The sequence below is a fragment of the Exophiala dermatitidis genome (genome assembly GCF_000230625.1).
Source record: "Exophiala dermatitidis NIH/UT8656 unplaced genomic scaffold supercont1.5, whole genome shotgun sequence".
NCBI lineage: Eukaryota > Fungi > Ascomycota > Eurotiomycetes > Chaetothyriales > Herpotrichiellaceae > Exophiala > Exophiala dermatitidis.
The window spans coordinates 2,484,340-2,499,894 of record NW_008751650.1 but is presented as its reverse complement, the minus strand read 5'-3'; the positions used below and the strand labels follow the sequence as shown (position 1 = coordinate 2,499,894).

At 52.1% G+C, this 15,555-nt stretch overlaps 5 protein-coding genes across 5 annotated transcripts; 2 read left to right on the top strand and 3 right to left on the bottom strand.

The window, feature by feature from the left end:
* Positions 1 to 182: 182 nt before the first annotated feature.
* Positions 183 to 1,993, bottom strand: HMPREF1120_06460 (MFS transporter, SP family, sugar:H+ symporter; the record flags this gene model as incomplete). The annotated part of the gene is made up of 4 exons (XM_009160663.1): positions 183 to 477; positions 536 to 1,231; positions 1,284 to 1,850; positions 1,908 to 1,993. 4 exons carry the CDS (start codon positions 1,991 to 1,993, stop codon positions 183 to 185), a joined length of 1,644 nt encoding a protein of 547 aa, XP_009158911.1.
* Positions 1,994 to 3,337: 1,344 nt separating this feature from the next.
* Positions 3,338 to 5,431, bottom strand: HMPREF1120_06459 (uncharacterized protein; the record flags this gene model as incomplete). Its single annotated transcript, XM_009160662.1, has 1 exon — positions 3,338 to 5,431. One exon carries the CDS (start codon positions 5,429 to 5,431, stop codon positions 3,338 to 3,340), a length of 2,094 nt encoding a protein of 697 aa, XP_009158910.1.
* A 757-nt stretch (positions 5,432 to 6,188) lies between these two features.
* Positions 6,189 to 7,978, top strand: HMPREF1120_06458 (triacylglycerol lipase; the record flags this gene model as incomplete). Its single annotated transcript, XM_009160661.1, has 2 exons — positions 6,189 to 7,737; positions 7,821 to 7,978. 2 exons carry the CDS (start codon positions 6,189 to 6,191, stop codon positions 7,976 to 7,978), a joined length of 1,707 nt encoding a protein of 568 aa, XP_009158909.1.
* A 935-nt stretch (positions 7,979 to 8,913) lies between these two features.
* Positions 8,914 to 10,551, top strand: HMPREF1120_06457 (uncharacterized protein; the record flags this gene model as incomplete). Its single annotated transcript, XM_009160660.1, has 1 exon — positions 8,914 to 10,551. One exon carries the CDS (start codon positions 8,914 to 8,916, stop codon positions 10,549 to 10,551), a length of 1,638 nt encoding a protein of 545 aa, XP_009158908.1.
* Positions 10,552 to 10,879: 328 nt separating this feature from the next.
* On the bottom strand, positions 10,880 to 15,130 carry HMPREF1120_06456 (uncharacterized protein; the record flags this gene model as incomplete). Its single annotated transcript, XM_009160659.1, has 1 exon — positions 10,880 to 15,130. One exon carries the CDS (start codon positions 15,128 to 15,130, stop codon positions 10,880 to 10,882), a length of 4,251 nt encoding a protein of 1,416 aa, XP_009158907.1.
* Between the last annotated feature and the right edge of the window lie 425 nt (positions 15,131 to 15,555).

Sequence of the window (15,555 nt, the reverse complement as noted above, 5' to 3'; positions counted from 1 at the left end):
TGTCGTGATAGCTCGGCAGCCTTTCTCCTACCGCCAATCTATGGTCGGCCTTTCCGGTGATCGCATCTGGCCGCTCAAACTTCCGTTGCACCTTTCGTCCGTGGACTGTCGAGTCCAAATCTATGTCATCTCTCTATGCCATTCCCGATCCAGCAGGCTCATTGGGTCACTGGCCACACGTCTCAGAGTGACCGTTCACTTTGGTAGGCCTTCTCCGAGTCGTCGTCACTGCGGCTCCTGGCGCTGAATACACTGGCCCTATGTTGGACGTGGCTCAATCGTCGTTCATGCTCTCCAGTTTCCTCATATGCAATCAGAATTTCACCATTCTTTCCATATCGTCGAGGTTCATCTTTCGCAGTTTGTACCACAGAGAAAATGCTCTTGGTCTTTCGAAAGATGGTGTCCATTTCCTCCAACGAACGGTAGGCTGTCTCGGGGTAAAAGTAATAAACAACAGGAAAGATGAATGCGTTGCTAGAATTCCAGTCAGTCAATCCTTCTTTCTTCGTTTAAACAGACGATTGGCACTCACATGACAGCAAAGATGATGTACGTCTTGTAACCAATTGAGGAGAAAGATACCGGTGTGATCATGACCACCATGAAATTGAACGCCCAATTCGCGCTGGTCGAGAGAGCATTCGTCGGAGCTCGAATTCTCAAAGGGACAATCTCAGCAGGCAGTAACCAAGTGAGCCCGAGCCAGCCAATCGCAAACGCCGTATTAAAACCGAATAGGGTTATAGCGGCGACGATGCCAGCAGCCGTGCCGCCGATCTTGTTCGTCACAGCCAGGATGACCATCGAAGCAGACATGCCGGCTGCGCCGATCAACATGAGCTTTCGACGGCCTACTCTCTCAATGATGAAAATAGGGATCAAGGCAGCCAAGAAGTATTCTGTGCCGTTACAGGCCGCAAGGATTCGTGAGATGAACGGTGTCAGACCGATCTCATTCTCATAGATGGTAGCTGCGTAGTAAGTGATCAAATTGATACCGGAGATTTGCTGGAACATCTGGATGATATAAGCGAGTGCAACTCGGTGGAAATGGCGATCTTCGTCCATGGTGAAGAGATCACGGAAGGTCGCTTTCTGTTGCTCGAGGACGCTGTCCTTGATGGCGGCAAATTCAGTCGTAATGTATTTATCCTCATTGGATCTGTCGGAAAGGGCGGCAAGGACCTCGACTGCCTCCTCTTCATGGCCGTTCAGAATGAGCCATCTGCTATGTGTCAGCGACGGTTGTACCAAGGGAAAAACGTATAAGTCCTGCTCACCTTGGAGATTCAGGAAGTTCAAGGATGAAAGCGAGAATAATCAAGGCAAAAATGATTTGGATAGCAATAGGTAGACGCCATGATGCTTGGTTGTTGATGAACGAACAGCCAAAGTCAATCCAGTATGACATGCAAATGCCTCCAGTGATCAAAGCCCCTTCTATCATAACCATCTGTCCTCTTTTGTGCGACTTCGAACATTCCGACTGCCATGTCGGGACCGTCGACGTGTTGAGACCGTTACCCAGGCCGGTGATGACACGGCCCACGATGAAATGGGGCAAGCTAAACGCAGATGCCTGGAGGGCAGCACCGACGACCATGATAGCCGATCCGAGAAAGATGGTCTTTCGTCGTCCAAGAAAGTCGCCAAGCCATATACAGACAACGGCTCCCGCGAAGCAGCCAACGTTATAAGAAGCCACAGAGATGCCCTGAATTGTAGAGCGGTGATCGGCTTGGCTTTGAGTTAACCCGCTGGCGGTCGTATCAATCTCAGGGAAGACGGAGGTGAAAGAGGGAAGGGTCAGAAGACCACCCATGACACCCTGGTCATACCCGAAGAGTCTGTACACAGCGGTGAGTATACAACAATGATGACCAGACCGGAGTGAATGCGCTTACAAGAAGTCCATGCCGGCAATGATACCGATCATCATGTTGAGCTTGGCGCCCCGAAAGCCCAAGTAGCGTTGGTTGAAGACCTTCATTGTGCCTGAAGTTATCGTAAGCGATTCTAGGTAGTTGGCTCTTGCCGCTGTCCAGAGGAGGATTCATGAGGAGGAGGATCCCGCTCTTATGTAGGATCCTCGCATGCACCAACTTTAGAACATTCATCAAACCCAGCAAAGCCATGACAGTGGACCAGCAAAGGATTAATGCGTCGGTTGTCGTCCTGCGTGTCCATTGTGTGACCGTGTTCATGTCTTTCTGCAGCGTGGTTGGCTTATCCTCTTACAAACCCGCCAGCCTTTGCATACAAACCCATACCCATCGTCGCAATGATGGGACCATGACAAGGGTCTTGTGGAGGAGGGATCGGCATAACGGCCCCAGTAGTTTTCTCCAACGGTTGGGCCAATCATGTGGATAGCAGGTGTCTCCAAAACGGACCGGATTACCCGAAGCAGAAGTACCAGAGAGGCCTAGGGAAGTCTGATGATGGTGGTGGCTTTAACTGCCGGAGCTTATTCTGTCCTGGTCGTCGCAACAAAAGAAAATGACATCTGCGTGGGCGGGAGATGGCTCTAGCGTTGCCGAGTTTGCCCTAGGCCACCCGTCTTCCCCAGTATAAATTTTTGGGAAATCTTTGTATACTGGACGCTCGGATCCCAGATCGTCACAGGACGGAAATTTTCTGTGGATATACAGACTTTGTGATCCAGAGAGAGCTGTTTGATGCCACGTGGTGGACCAGGTCCAATGTCAATCGCTATCCCGAAGTATCATCAGGCTGTAACCGACAGAGGAGATGGTTGGAGTCCTTAGACAAGCGAGAAAAAGCTTGCGTGGGATTGCATGTTCATGTTAGAGTAGGCCTGAGAAGCGCCCGGTTTGCTTTCAGGGCTTCTAGATGGCGAGTGCTTTCTCTCATCTGGACCCTGCAGTATCAAGGGTCTGTTACCCCGTGGGATTCTGAGTCGGTCTCCTATAGCTGCAAGAAAGGTTGCCGTGAGTTTGGCCGAGAACCGTGTCGACATTATTGAGACATCGAGGAGCACAGCCAATAAAAGCGTAAGCAAATGCTCGGGAAAAGCCCGGGCTTGTCGGTCTACCGAAACAGGCAGTTCCGGGTGCCAGGGACAATCGTGAAACCCCAAGACATGTGCGCGACCCTTGTCAAGACCCATAGTGCTTCCCATGAGGAGATTCGGCATTGACCGAAAACAACATCGAGGACAAGTCAGGCGCCACGTATACGGTCGGGGACCCACGACGGTTGTGTGGCGACCAATCGTGGGATCGCCGCAAAGGAAACCTCTGACGAGTTGGAGAATTCGTTCACATTGTCTTGACAAAAGCGTTGTAACCAAGTAGCTTGCTACGGCATGATTCTACGGTTGGCTGCGAGCCTGTTCTAGGAGCCATTCCACAAGAAGCCCGAGATCTTCTGTCGCTGTGAGGACTCGAATAATCTTGTCTTTCAGCTTCGACTCATCGTTGAACTGGACGCCACGGATCGTTGGAACATGGATGTCTCCGCCTGGGCAGAACTCCAGTGAAACAGAGACGAAAGGGCTCTGTCTCATCTTCGAAGGGGAACCTGAAAGTGGTACGATTAGATCGAGTTTCGCTTTGGAGATGTCGGAAATGACATCAAGGCTTAAGTCGACTGGCAGAATATCAATCTCTGTCACTGTCCGGTCCGGATTCAGTAGAGAATCGAGCTTGGAGCGTTGAGTCTTCGCATTGCTCCGCTTGACCGGACCAGCTTCACTCGACGACCTTGCTTGCGCAGGGGAAACAGCGGACTCGGAGACCGTGTCTTGCTGTACAACTCCGTAATCCACAAGACTACGCAATACACTCCAGAGAAGAGCATATTGTCGTAGCACAGGGATGACAGCCGCCAGTTGTCTGGGGTGGTTGAACTTTAGTTGTTTCACAGGATAACACCACAGAACAGCTGCGTGTTGTGCTGAGTGCAACGCGTAGGAGTGCTGTCGAGGTGGCTTTTCCCCTAGGGTCGGTAGTGATCTGGGCCACCTCTCTTGAGAGGCGCTGGCGCTTCCAGTGTGGTTTGCATTGAAATGTTTTTGCAGGGCTGTCTGATAAGTTACAGTGAGCTCTTGCTTCAACTCCACCATTGGCAGATCGGCGTTTAGGTGGGCAGCAATATTCAGGGGTAGGTAGACTTCAGGCTCCAAGCATGAGACAAAGTGCATGTCTAGAAGCGTCGGAGGCAAGCCAGCCGGCTTGTCGCCATTGGCTTCCCCGGAATCTGTCTTATCCGACGTGTTCAAGCCATGTGCGTCCTGTGCAGGGTCCTGCCAATCCGGCATGAGTTTCTCGGCTTCCATATCTCCGACTGTCTGCGACACTGGAACCAGCACATCACCAGAAACCCATCGGCTGGTGAGGACTGTTGATGGTGGACCAGGCTCGCAGGAAATTCTGGCGGTATAGAGATGTGAAGATGGATCATCATGATGCTCCCCATTTCCATTCAGTGCTTCCTCCTGAAGGTCCTGTCTGGTACACCAGTAATCCAAGCCTAGTCCGAGGACAGGTTTCCGGTCGATGAAAGGCCTTCCCACGGCACTCCGGCTGGGACCTTGGCGTGCTGTCCGCCCACTGAATCTCTCTTTCTCCGCATTCCAGATCTTCTGGAAAGCGTCATAAAGACCATTTACGGCTTCAAAACATGGAGCTCCGCCTTCGATACGATCCAGCTGGCTGAGGTACTGGAGGTTCGCCTCAAATGTATTGAGGTCTGTCCACTGAGGTGACCCATTGACCGTATGTAGAGGCCGTAAGTTGTCTTTCAAAATCTCAGAGCCCGATTCTTGTAGCTCTGGTTCCTCGGTCTCCGACGTGTTGAGCTTCAGGCTGACATCTGTAACACGGTCGCGTTCACGGGCGTCGAATATAACTTCGAGGTCGACCGCATTGCCTGCAATAGTAAGATTCTCATCGTCCCACAATGTTGTGAAGCCCTGTAGCTTAGCAATCCTCTCTACCCCTTCGCGTGTAGTCCCATGCCCTGCTACTTTGGTCTTGAGTATGTCCGCCACCAGGTGCGCCCGCTGCACGCGCTCCAGCTCTGGGTTGGCAGGAGCAACGGGACCTCTGCCAGAATTGGATTGAAGACTTGTCGAGATACCCAACCCGTCGCCGCCACTTGGCATAGGTGTCATGCCTGTCTGGCCGATCGAGGCGATGAGCGCTGCGGCGGGAGAATTGAGAGCAAGAAGATCGTCATGCAACGCGGCGGCGGCAGCCGGTGTAGAAGCGGGCTGTGAGGAAACACTCACTCCGTGGGTGTGACCTTGAACTGAGGCAGGTGTCTTGACGGCGGGAGACTTGTAGGCCAGAGGGCGGCTGGAAATGCCCGAGGTACCAGGTCGAGGCGAGGCCATCATTCGATTAGGAGTAGAGAGATGAGGTTTGGGGGTAGAAACGGTCTGAGATCTGGACGGCGTCGCCATGTTGGGTCACCGCGCTGGAGTGGTGTCTAAGTTACTGTGCGCGAGAGCCAAGCGCAAAGTAAAGCCGTCGAGAAGTGTGACCGATCAGCATTATGCTTGAGGAGCTTTTGAGGCGTCCTACTCCCTCACGATAGAGCTGTCCATTCTGCTCGGCCCTCAACTTACGACCGCAGTTTCTTGTACGTCTGGGAGTCAATAAAGTCGCGACTCACGAACATGGGAAATTTAAAGAAGAAAGTTAGCCGAACGCCAGTCTTTAGCTGGAACGAACTTGAACTCTTGATCTTCAGTGACTCTGTGCTTTCACGCTCCCCGCTCTTCACTGTCCACCGCCCAACGGGGCCGGTGTCTGGGGATCTCAAGCAGTAACTTCCTGTCTAAAGGTCCAGAATTCTACTAGTAGAAGACGGACAACATGCAAGACCGCTTTTTTCCCAGGATCTTCCCCGTCTAACCGCCGACTATGATCCCCGCACTTGACCAGTTGTACAGCTGTGTTCTGTGCCGGTCGACCCATTTTCCATTCCCAATGTCAATTGCCGGCGTGTGGCCGCCAGGCTAACTGAAGCAGCCATATATGAGCTCTTCTATCCAACAGAATGAGGTAACCGGAAAGGTGAGGAGTTGTAAGACCTGCTGAAAGACGTGTTCCTCGACCTTGACAAGGCCATCGCTTGATCCATCATATCTCGCTGTTGACTCCGGAGCGGAAGCCTCCAGAAGGGGTCCAGGTAGATCTATCTGTACTCGTACATTCATGCTCAACATGTTGTATCTTCTCATACTCACCCTTTCGTTTCTCTGCGGATCGGCTCATGGAGCCTTTGTCACCCGCCAAACCAACGCCCCACTGGTTGCCATCAAAAATGGCAGCTATACTGGCTTGTACAATACGATGTACAATCAAGATTTCTTCCTCGGAATACCGTTTGCCCAACCCCCAGTGGGTAACCTCCGCTTCCGTAACCCAGTGTCGCTCAACACGACATGGCAAGGGGTTCGAAATGCAACAGAGTACTCGGCCGAGTGCTACGGCTACGGCAGTGATGACTGGGTTCTAGGGAACCCAGTGTCTGAGGACTGTCTCACTCTGAACATCATCCGACCAGCGGGCATCTCTGAGGACGCTCAATTGCCTGTGGGGGTGTGGATATATGGCGGCGGCTTCTTCAACGGCGGGAGCCTCGATCCCAGATATAACATGAGCTTCATTGTCGAGCAATCCGTGGCTATGGGAAAGCCCTTCATAGGTGTGAGCCTGAACTACCGCCTGCACGCTTTTGGATTTCTCTTCGGCACCGAAATCCTCAAAGCTGGTGTCACAAACCTTGGCTTCCGCGATCAGCGCCTGGCGTTACATTGGATCCAAGAGAACATTGCTGCATTCGGCGGCGATCCTTCTAAGGTCACGATTTGGGGCGAGAGTGCCGGCGGTGCCAGTGTCGGTTTGCAGACTTTGGCATATGGAGGGCGAGATGATGGACTTTTCCGCGGTGCCATTGAAGAGAGCGGCGGTCCAGTCACATTCGCGCGATATGTCAACGCCTCGAGTTTTGACCAATATTACAATAACATTACACGTGCCACAAACTGCAGCTCTGCATCGGATACGCTGGCCTGCTTACGTCAAGTCCCCATCGAGGCTCTCAGTGCCGTTTTCAATAGCAGCGTCACGGCTCAAGTTCCTTCATGGGGCCCTCAGATCGACAATGACATAATAATTGAGTCCGGTACGAAGCAGCTACAGGAAGGAAAATTTGTCAAAGTTCCCCTCTTGCATGGGACGAACTTTGACGAAGGTACCGCGTTTGCCACGCCTGGTGTCAACACAACTGAGCAGTTCATTGCCGCCGTCATGCAAGATGGGCCTGACAATGCTACGGCTCAGACTGTTGCCGCCCTATACCCAGATATTCCCGCCATTGGCATACCAGCAACCCTGTCCGGTCGCCCACCACCATCGCAAGCGTCACTGGGTGCTCAGTGGAAGCGGGAGTGTGCATACCAAGGGGACCTAGTTGAACAGGCACCACGACGGCTGACCTCACAAAGCTGGGCATCGCAGAACGTCAGCAGTTGGAGCTATCATTTCAATGTGGTGGTGAATGGAGTTCCTCCGACTATCGGGGCTACACACTTCCAGGAAGTTGCTTTCGTCTTTCACAATCTACAAGGCTTGGGCTACAATACGACAGTGGCTGTGGATCCTTTTGCGAATGAGCCTGCAAGCTTCGACAGCTTGGCCATGATCATGAGCCGGGTGTGGGTAAGTTTCATTGTCGAGGGCACTCCGAATGGGAACAATGGTATGTGGCCGATGCTGCCTTGCTGACAACTTCTTGTCCTTGGTACTGTTTGCTAATGGCGCTCGGAATTTCCTGAGGAGTAGCAACGAGCGTTCAATGGCCCATATATACGCTTGAGGCGCCACAGAATATCGTGTTCGATGTCAACTCGACGAATTTGCTCTACGCAGAGCCGGACTACTATCGAGCGGAGGGGATTCAGTACATCCAGGACCGACTTGCCTCCGTTTATGGGCGCTGAGTGTCGAGTTCTGGGAGTTACATCTCAGTCTTGATGGGCAGTGTACTTGCCGCCGTCGACGGACATCAGTTCTACGGTCCAGATAGTCACTGAATGCTGGGGTTAAGCGAGGGAAATGCACAAATTGAACCAAAAGCCGATCTGCTTACATAAGCTCCTTGATTATGTAACAACGCGGTTACTTTATTCGGGCTAGTCACCTGCAATGTCGAGCCTTGCAGCGTATGGCATCCACCCCCCTATCTACCCGGATTTTACCTGTTATTTGATCTGATCTGTAAAAGATATTGCCGGCTTTCCGCGCAACCCGACCACCAACTACCAGTTAGGACAGATCACTATACAGCACAAGTGGACCTTCTCCCGCTATTCTAGCACAGTCTATCCTCGTGTCTAGACTTTCTGTACGAATCTAATGCCGCTGTCGGCCGCCATGTCGCCATTCCGCTCCAATCGGAACTTTCATCTCCTGTCACCGGTGAAGACAAGTGACAGAATGGCCGTTGACACCGTTGCTCTTGCCCTTGCCCTTGCACTCGCGTTCTTTTCTTCTTTTTGTTTTGTCTATCATCCATTTCGGTGTGACATTCCATCCATACTGAATTATTCTCAATATATGTCCATACATCAAACCGGCCGTCAGCCCAAACCAATGATCATGGACAGAATAGCCTTGCCTGCATCCCAGATATCCATTCTCTGACACGTATTATCGGCGAATTCTGTTACTTGGTTCGCCTTAGCAAAAGAGATGTCAGGTATATGACATACCGATTTTCCCTGGCACCTTTGAGATCGACCGTTCGGTCGAAATAACATAACTCCCAAAAGGGAGTACCTAGGTACCAAACTTGGACCGTGCCATTGCAGCACTGAAGTCAAGATGGACAAGGTAAATACCATTCTTTATGACAAATCTATTTAGCAACATCAACATGTTCCACAAAATAGCCAAAGCTGATGAACAGCCTTTTGCGCTTTGGTATTTACAGCACATTGACAGCAGACTTGAGAGGCTGTCTTTGGATTTCACGAACGGCATAAATCCTCCATCGCCACCAAAAGGGGAAATCACAATTGAGCATCGTGCTGGTAACGGCAATGTCTCTCTCAAGACGCCACCTGTAGAGACAGAGACAGCGACACCTCGCGCCCAAGCAGAAGCAGATACCATGTACTCCCACCATGCAGAGTCTAATCATTCGTCCAGCGCGAGCTTCAACTCGAGCTCCAGTTCCGAGCCGAGCCCTCAAGACTCACTCCTCGAACTCATCAACACGCCCGACCGAGGCATGGGCGTCTTCGCCAGACGAAAAATCAAAGCCGGCACACTGGTCCTGGTAGAGCGACCCTTAATCATCCTCGACAAGGACGAAGAAACCAACCCTGCCGCCATTGAGCGAGAGTTCGCGGCTCTTTCCAGGGCTGATCAGAAAGTCTATCTCCGGCTCTGGGACGCGGAGAAGTCGGGCATGTCGCGCGTCGTCTCGATATATTATAGTAATTGTTACAACTGTGATGAATTTGTCAAGCCGAAGCAAGCAAATACAACAGCAACAACCTCGAGCAGCAGACACAACAAACATGACAGCAGTGCGGTGCGAGATGCTCGTACTACTGCCGGTGGTGGTTCCGCCATCGGCGCCTTCGCCAGCCGTCTCAATCACAGCTGCGTGCCCAACGTCCAATTCTCCTACGACGAGACCACGAATGAAATGCAATTCCGAGCGATCCGCGACATCGCCCGCGGCAAAGAAATCTGCAGCAACTACGACAAGGTGGTGTTTGAAACCAGGAGCAAACGTCAGCGTAAACAGCAAATCTACTACGGTTTCGTCTGTACTTGTGAAGCTTGTGAGCCGCACACCGAGTTTTGGGCAAGAAGCGACGAGCGCAGGAAGGGGATGTATGCGGCATTTCGGATCGTTCTGGAATGTGAGAAGCGGTATAGTGACAATACTACTGATATTCCTACGGAGCGGAACGGTGTTCATGTGGGCAGCGACGGTGGCGACAATGCAATCAACAACAGCAGCAGCAGCAGCACGAAGACCGACGATGGCAATACTGCTACTGTTACTGCTACTGCTCCTGCTGCCGTTACTGATTCTCAAACGCCACAACCAAACCGAGTGGAGAAGCAGAAGCAGAAGAACAAGAAGAACAAAAATGCGAAAAGTCACCAGCATTCTACTCCCACCAGTACCACCACCGCTCCCCAAGACGGACGGCCAGTACACAATAATGATGCCAAACTCGGCGACCAGGGTACGCCTCAACCACATGCTGCCAGTGTGAATGTGATCAATGAAGCCCTCACAGCATTAACCAAACTCGAAACTTTGTTACTAAAAGAAGCACTCCTCGGCACCCCATTAGCCAACACATACCGCAGCATGGCCAAGTGGGCGGAACGTAAACACGACATTTTGGGGTCTATACAGTACAAACGAAAAGAACTTGACGTCTGTCGGATTGCGTTTGGTGAGAGGGCTGTGAGATGTAGGGAGATTGAGGATAAGTTGGACAAGTTGGCCATGGCAAAGCTGGCTACCTTAGGCTTGACAGACTGAACAAAGCTTGGCTAAGCTTGGCTTACCTTAATTTACCTTAACTTACCTACTGTAGGCTGATATGATGTATTTGTAGTTCTCCGGTTGTTCGTGTTATACCTTATCGCCATCCCCTTGTACAACAGGGTTAAGTACGGAAGAAGGAGAACGAGAGGCACCGGCAGAACCACCTTTATGCTTAAAGACAGACGACGCTGATGTGTTTATCCAACAACGATTCCCTTCCATTCGTTTACAACACGCACAATGAACGTATTCCATCCCACGCCACGCCATCCAATGCAGTACGCTGGCAGTCCACACCGATCCGATCGAAAGAAAAAAGTGATCACGCCCAACTGTCCCGCTGAAACAAACCTCCCAAAAACCCACCCTTGGTCTTCTTATTCTTAGCCGCCGCCATTTTCTTCGCAATGCCAGCGCGTTGGCTCATCTTTTCCTCCCTGATCGTCGGCCTATAATTGACAGCGGCGCGCTGCCCACCGGTGGATTTCCTGACAAACTCCTTCTCCCCACTGGCCTTTCCACGCTCAGTTCTGTTGTTGGTGGTCACCACTCCCGTGGCCGAGACATTCTCATCTCGCCCTCCAATAGCCATACTGCCGAGGCTGGATTTTGTGGTTGCTCGACGAAGCAAGGCCGGGACCTTACTGAACGATGATGTACTAGACATAGAGCTGCTCGTGTAAAAAGCCATCTTCGTGTTGCTGGAGGAGTTGGACGAGGAAGACGATGACTGCCGCAGCATGCTCAGTCGATTGACCACGTTTGGCCGTTCTTTTGTACGACGCTCCGAATATGCAGCACGGCTATAAGGCACGGCTGGTTTCTTGAAGATACTGCTCTCGTCCTTGGACTTTTCCTGACTGGCACCGTCGTTACCATCATTGTCGTCAACAATAAAATCGCCCAGGTCTTCGCCATCGTCTGCGTTTTCGTCCGCCTCGGCGGCTTGAAGATGTCGATCCAGGTCAACATAAGCCTCGGGCTCGTCCTCAGAGTCAGACAGACCAAGGTCGATCATGGAAGCTTGTGAATCGGGCTCTTCAATGAGGAATGACACAGACTCTCGAATCTCCGCCAATGTGGTCGGTCGTCGGTTGATAGCCGAGCTTCCACGACCAAGAGATCGTTTCATCTGGTTCAATCTCGATGCTGGTGCAGTTGTCAGAGGCTGCTTGTTTCCTTGACCCTCGTCTTTGGCAGTTGTTGGAGCTTCGGACTCTTTCGGCTGGGTTTCAGCCTCAGCAGCTGGCTGGGACTCCTCCTCGAGCGGCGTTTCGGGCAAGTCGAAATCATCATCTTCATCGTCGCTGACCGGTCGATCTTCCAGACTTCGTAGGAAAGCTTCCTTCTTCTTGTCCTCTGCGATCTTGCCGACCGCTTCATCCTTGAGCAGTTCGCGGCGCATGCGGGCAAACTCCCGTCTTTTAGCCTCTCTTCTACGTACGAGGGCATCCTCTTCGTCTGAGAGGTCCAGATCATCGTTCCCACGTTTCCGTCGCAAAGCTCCCGTGGTGATGTCTTTGAGCAGTTTCGAGACCGCCGCCTCATCCTGCTGACGCTCTCTATCGGCAAAGAGCTTAGCTAACTTAGCCTCATCACCAGCTCCAACCTGGGTGTCTTCATCGATCATTTTTCGGTCTTCTTCATTCTCTTCGTCGTTGATGTCTTCGTCGCTTGCTCCGCCAAGACCTGCATACTCGTCCTCGGATTCTTCTGCAGCTTCATCCACAATCTCGCGAGCATGGGATTTCGCCTTATCGAACGCGTCACGCTCTTTCTGCTTGGTTGCCCGACGCATAATATCGAATGCGGACACGTCTGCCACAGACGCTTGCTCTTCATCGCTTTCGCGGCTGTTGGCGCGGCCGCGGCGGAATCTGGCTCTCCTTTGCATAATGGGGCTGTTTGCAGCGTCTTCTGTAAGCAAGACAGTGTCCATGGTAGATTGTGGGCCAGGATGCTGCGGTGTCTCCGTTGCGAATCGATTGCCGGCGAAGGGAGTCAACATGTACCCATTATCTTGAGTTGGCTCAAATACAGCTGCTTGTGAAGGAGTAAATTGCCGCGCTCCAGCTCCCGAAGCTGTCCCAGGGGTTTGAGGGACCCGCTGAGACTGCGAAAAGGACAGGTCGACGTTCAGTGGCTGCGTTTGTGATGCTGGTTGGCTGTCACTGATCATGTCCACAGAGTCGAGACGGTTGAGTTGTGGAACCATCGAGATGTTGGGAGATGGCAGGTCCATTGTCATGGTAAGGCTGTCTTGTTCTTGTTCCAGTTGAGACTGAGAATCAGCCATCGTCGCTGCAAAAGCCTGGGTGAGCCCAATTGGTAGGTCATCAGACATCTGTAGTCCTGGAATTTGTTTTCGAGCAGAGCGAGACAGAGACTGAGGCGTTTTAGCCGGAGCTGGAAGCTGGGGTGACCTGGGTTTTGCGTTCCAGTCTTCCTCTTCTTCCTCGTCATCGTCGCTAAGCACCCGATTTGTGCGATTCTTCCTGGCGGGACGGTTAACCGAACGACCGTCTAGATCAAGGCCATCCCCAGTTCGACTGGCTGCCTCGGCATCATCACTTTGTGACCCTTCTTCAAGCGGCTCTTCTTCGTCAGCTTCTGCGTCAAGTAGGGCACCTCCCTCGGCGTCCCCATCTTCGGCGTCCTCCGCTTCACCGTCGCCTTCATCATCGTCTTCTACTTCACCATCTTCGTCTTCGCCGGATAGAGAGATCTCGGCTTCGTCGTCTTCGAAATCGGCGTCACTTTCGTCGTCGTCGTCATTTAAACCGTCTTTCGTGAGGGTGCCCTCCTTTTTCGCTAGGGCCTTCTCCCGTTTCTGTATCTCCACGGCTTCCTGCCTGGCTCGCTCCAGTAGATCTTCCACTTCTTGCTGTTCGCGTTCTCGCTCTTCAGCCGTTTGGATCATTACTCCCCTAGCTTTAAGTTCTTCTATTTTCTCCTGCCGCTCCTTTCGTGCTTGCATGCGTGCTGCCTTTCGAAGAGCTGCTTCCATCTGGGCAGCATTCATTGAACTCTTGCGTTCCTCGCTACCGATCAAGTTTGCCAAAGACCGCAGTGCCAGATGTGACGGAGCCTCTTTAGCTTTGCGTCTCGGTAAATGTTCGAAGGCTGCATACTTTCGAACTTCGCCTCGACTCGTGACCACCTCAAGATCCGACTCTGTATCATCGTCTTCTGAGTTTTTGAGAGCCAGTGCTGACCATTTAGATTGAAACGGCTTAACTGTTGGCTTTTGCGGGGCGTCTGATGAATTTCGCACCAAACTTGGGTCTGTCAGTGGGTCTACCGACTGCGCCGCGAGAACCTGCTGGATGTCCGGGAAGGGCTCGACCGACAGAGCTCTGCCTTTTCCTTTATCGACTTTTGGACCAGTCTTAAACAAGTTTTCTTCACCTTCGCTTCCGGCCTCGCTTCCAGAGCCATGTCGTGTGTCGACGGCTTGACTGGTCGGGGTCTTGGGTCTGTCAGTGGTGTTATCTGCCATCATAGGGCTTGTTGGAGGTGTACTGTGGCCTTTGTTCGCTTCAGTATCCGAGCCGGCTCTTGAACTTCCGGTGACTAAATGATTCTCTGGTTCCGGCGACTTCTGATCTCGAGAGCTAGCAGACGTAGAGAAATTGAATCTCGCCAGGAGACTGTCCTTGGTGATTTTCTTCTTCGTGCGGGCCTGGTGTGCAAGTTGCATATTTCGAGTAATTCGTTGGGTTTCCCGGTTCATCTCCTCTATAGCCTTTTTACTGGCTTTTCGAGAAGGTCGAGCCTGCTTAGCCAGCTTTTCGCCTGCATCGTCGCCAAAAATGTCACTGTCTTCGTCGGAATCGTCGGCCGGACTTGAACCCCTAGGTAGGCGACCTGTACTTTCTTGACTCTTCTGAGCCTCAATGCGCGCGGCTTTTTTTGCGGCTTCTTCAGCCTCCTTTTCCAGACGCTGTTTTCTATGTTTCTCAACAAGGGCCAAGAACTTCGATTTGCCTGCAGGTGAGCTCCTATGCTCATCATTCGACTCAGAACCGTGGAGTTGTTGAGTGGTGCTTGGATCTGGGTTTATGGCTGATGGAGACGGCAGAGTGTCTGCAGAGGGCGACCTCGATCCGCGGGAAGCAGGCGTTGACTGCACAGGTTTGATCTTACGCTTCGTAAGTAGTCTTCGCCTCATTATAGGTCCTTCATCTTCACTGTGCTCTGAAGGCATTGATACGTCTTGCTGCACATCCGTTGACGCAGGCTTCTCGCGGTCATCGTTCGAAGCAGTAGGAAGAATCGCTACACCTTGTAGACGAGCAGCAATTCTCGAACGAGGGGCTGCCGGCAGTATATCCTCCTCTTCCGAATCATCCTGTGGTTGTGAGGCCATGGCTTGACCAGCATGGCTTTCAGCGTTCTGGATTTGAGCGGGTGGATTGGCAGACCTAGTCCCAGGCTGCTCAGAAGGACTGTCGGAGTCTGAATCGTCGAATTGTGCCAGAAGTGCTTGTACTTTCCGGCTGGGTGTAAGGACGTTCGATGCGGGACTCTGTGGTGAGCCGTTGGGCGAGGGTGACCCTCGCGGCGACGACATTTTTCGTACTATTGACTGTACGAGTGGAACTGAACGACTTTAAGAGATAGGCATTGAGCCAAGTAGGTGCAGAGGTCTTTCGAATGGAGCACCGTGCAGAAGAGCAATAATCAGTACTTGTACCTGCGCATTGAGGCTCAATTGTCACGGCGCGACACGCGTGTCTGGAACTCAGGAAGAGGACGCGTTGTGACGCCCGCGCGGAGAAGCCACGCGCCCAACTTGAACTGTGGCGGGCGTCATTCCTTACTAATTAATAAGAGGACCTTGCCGCTCAATTCAGTTCCAGTGCCAGTCCTCTACCAACTACTCCTCCATCCCCTCCATGAACTGTATCTGGTAGTATTGTGTCAAACTTCAAGATGCTCAAACAACATACCTGCGCCGGTTTGAAACAAATAGCACACGACATTGATTCAGTACAT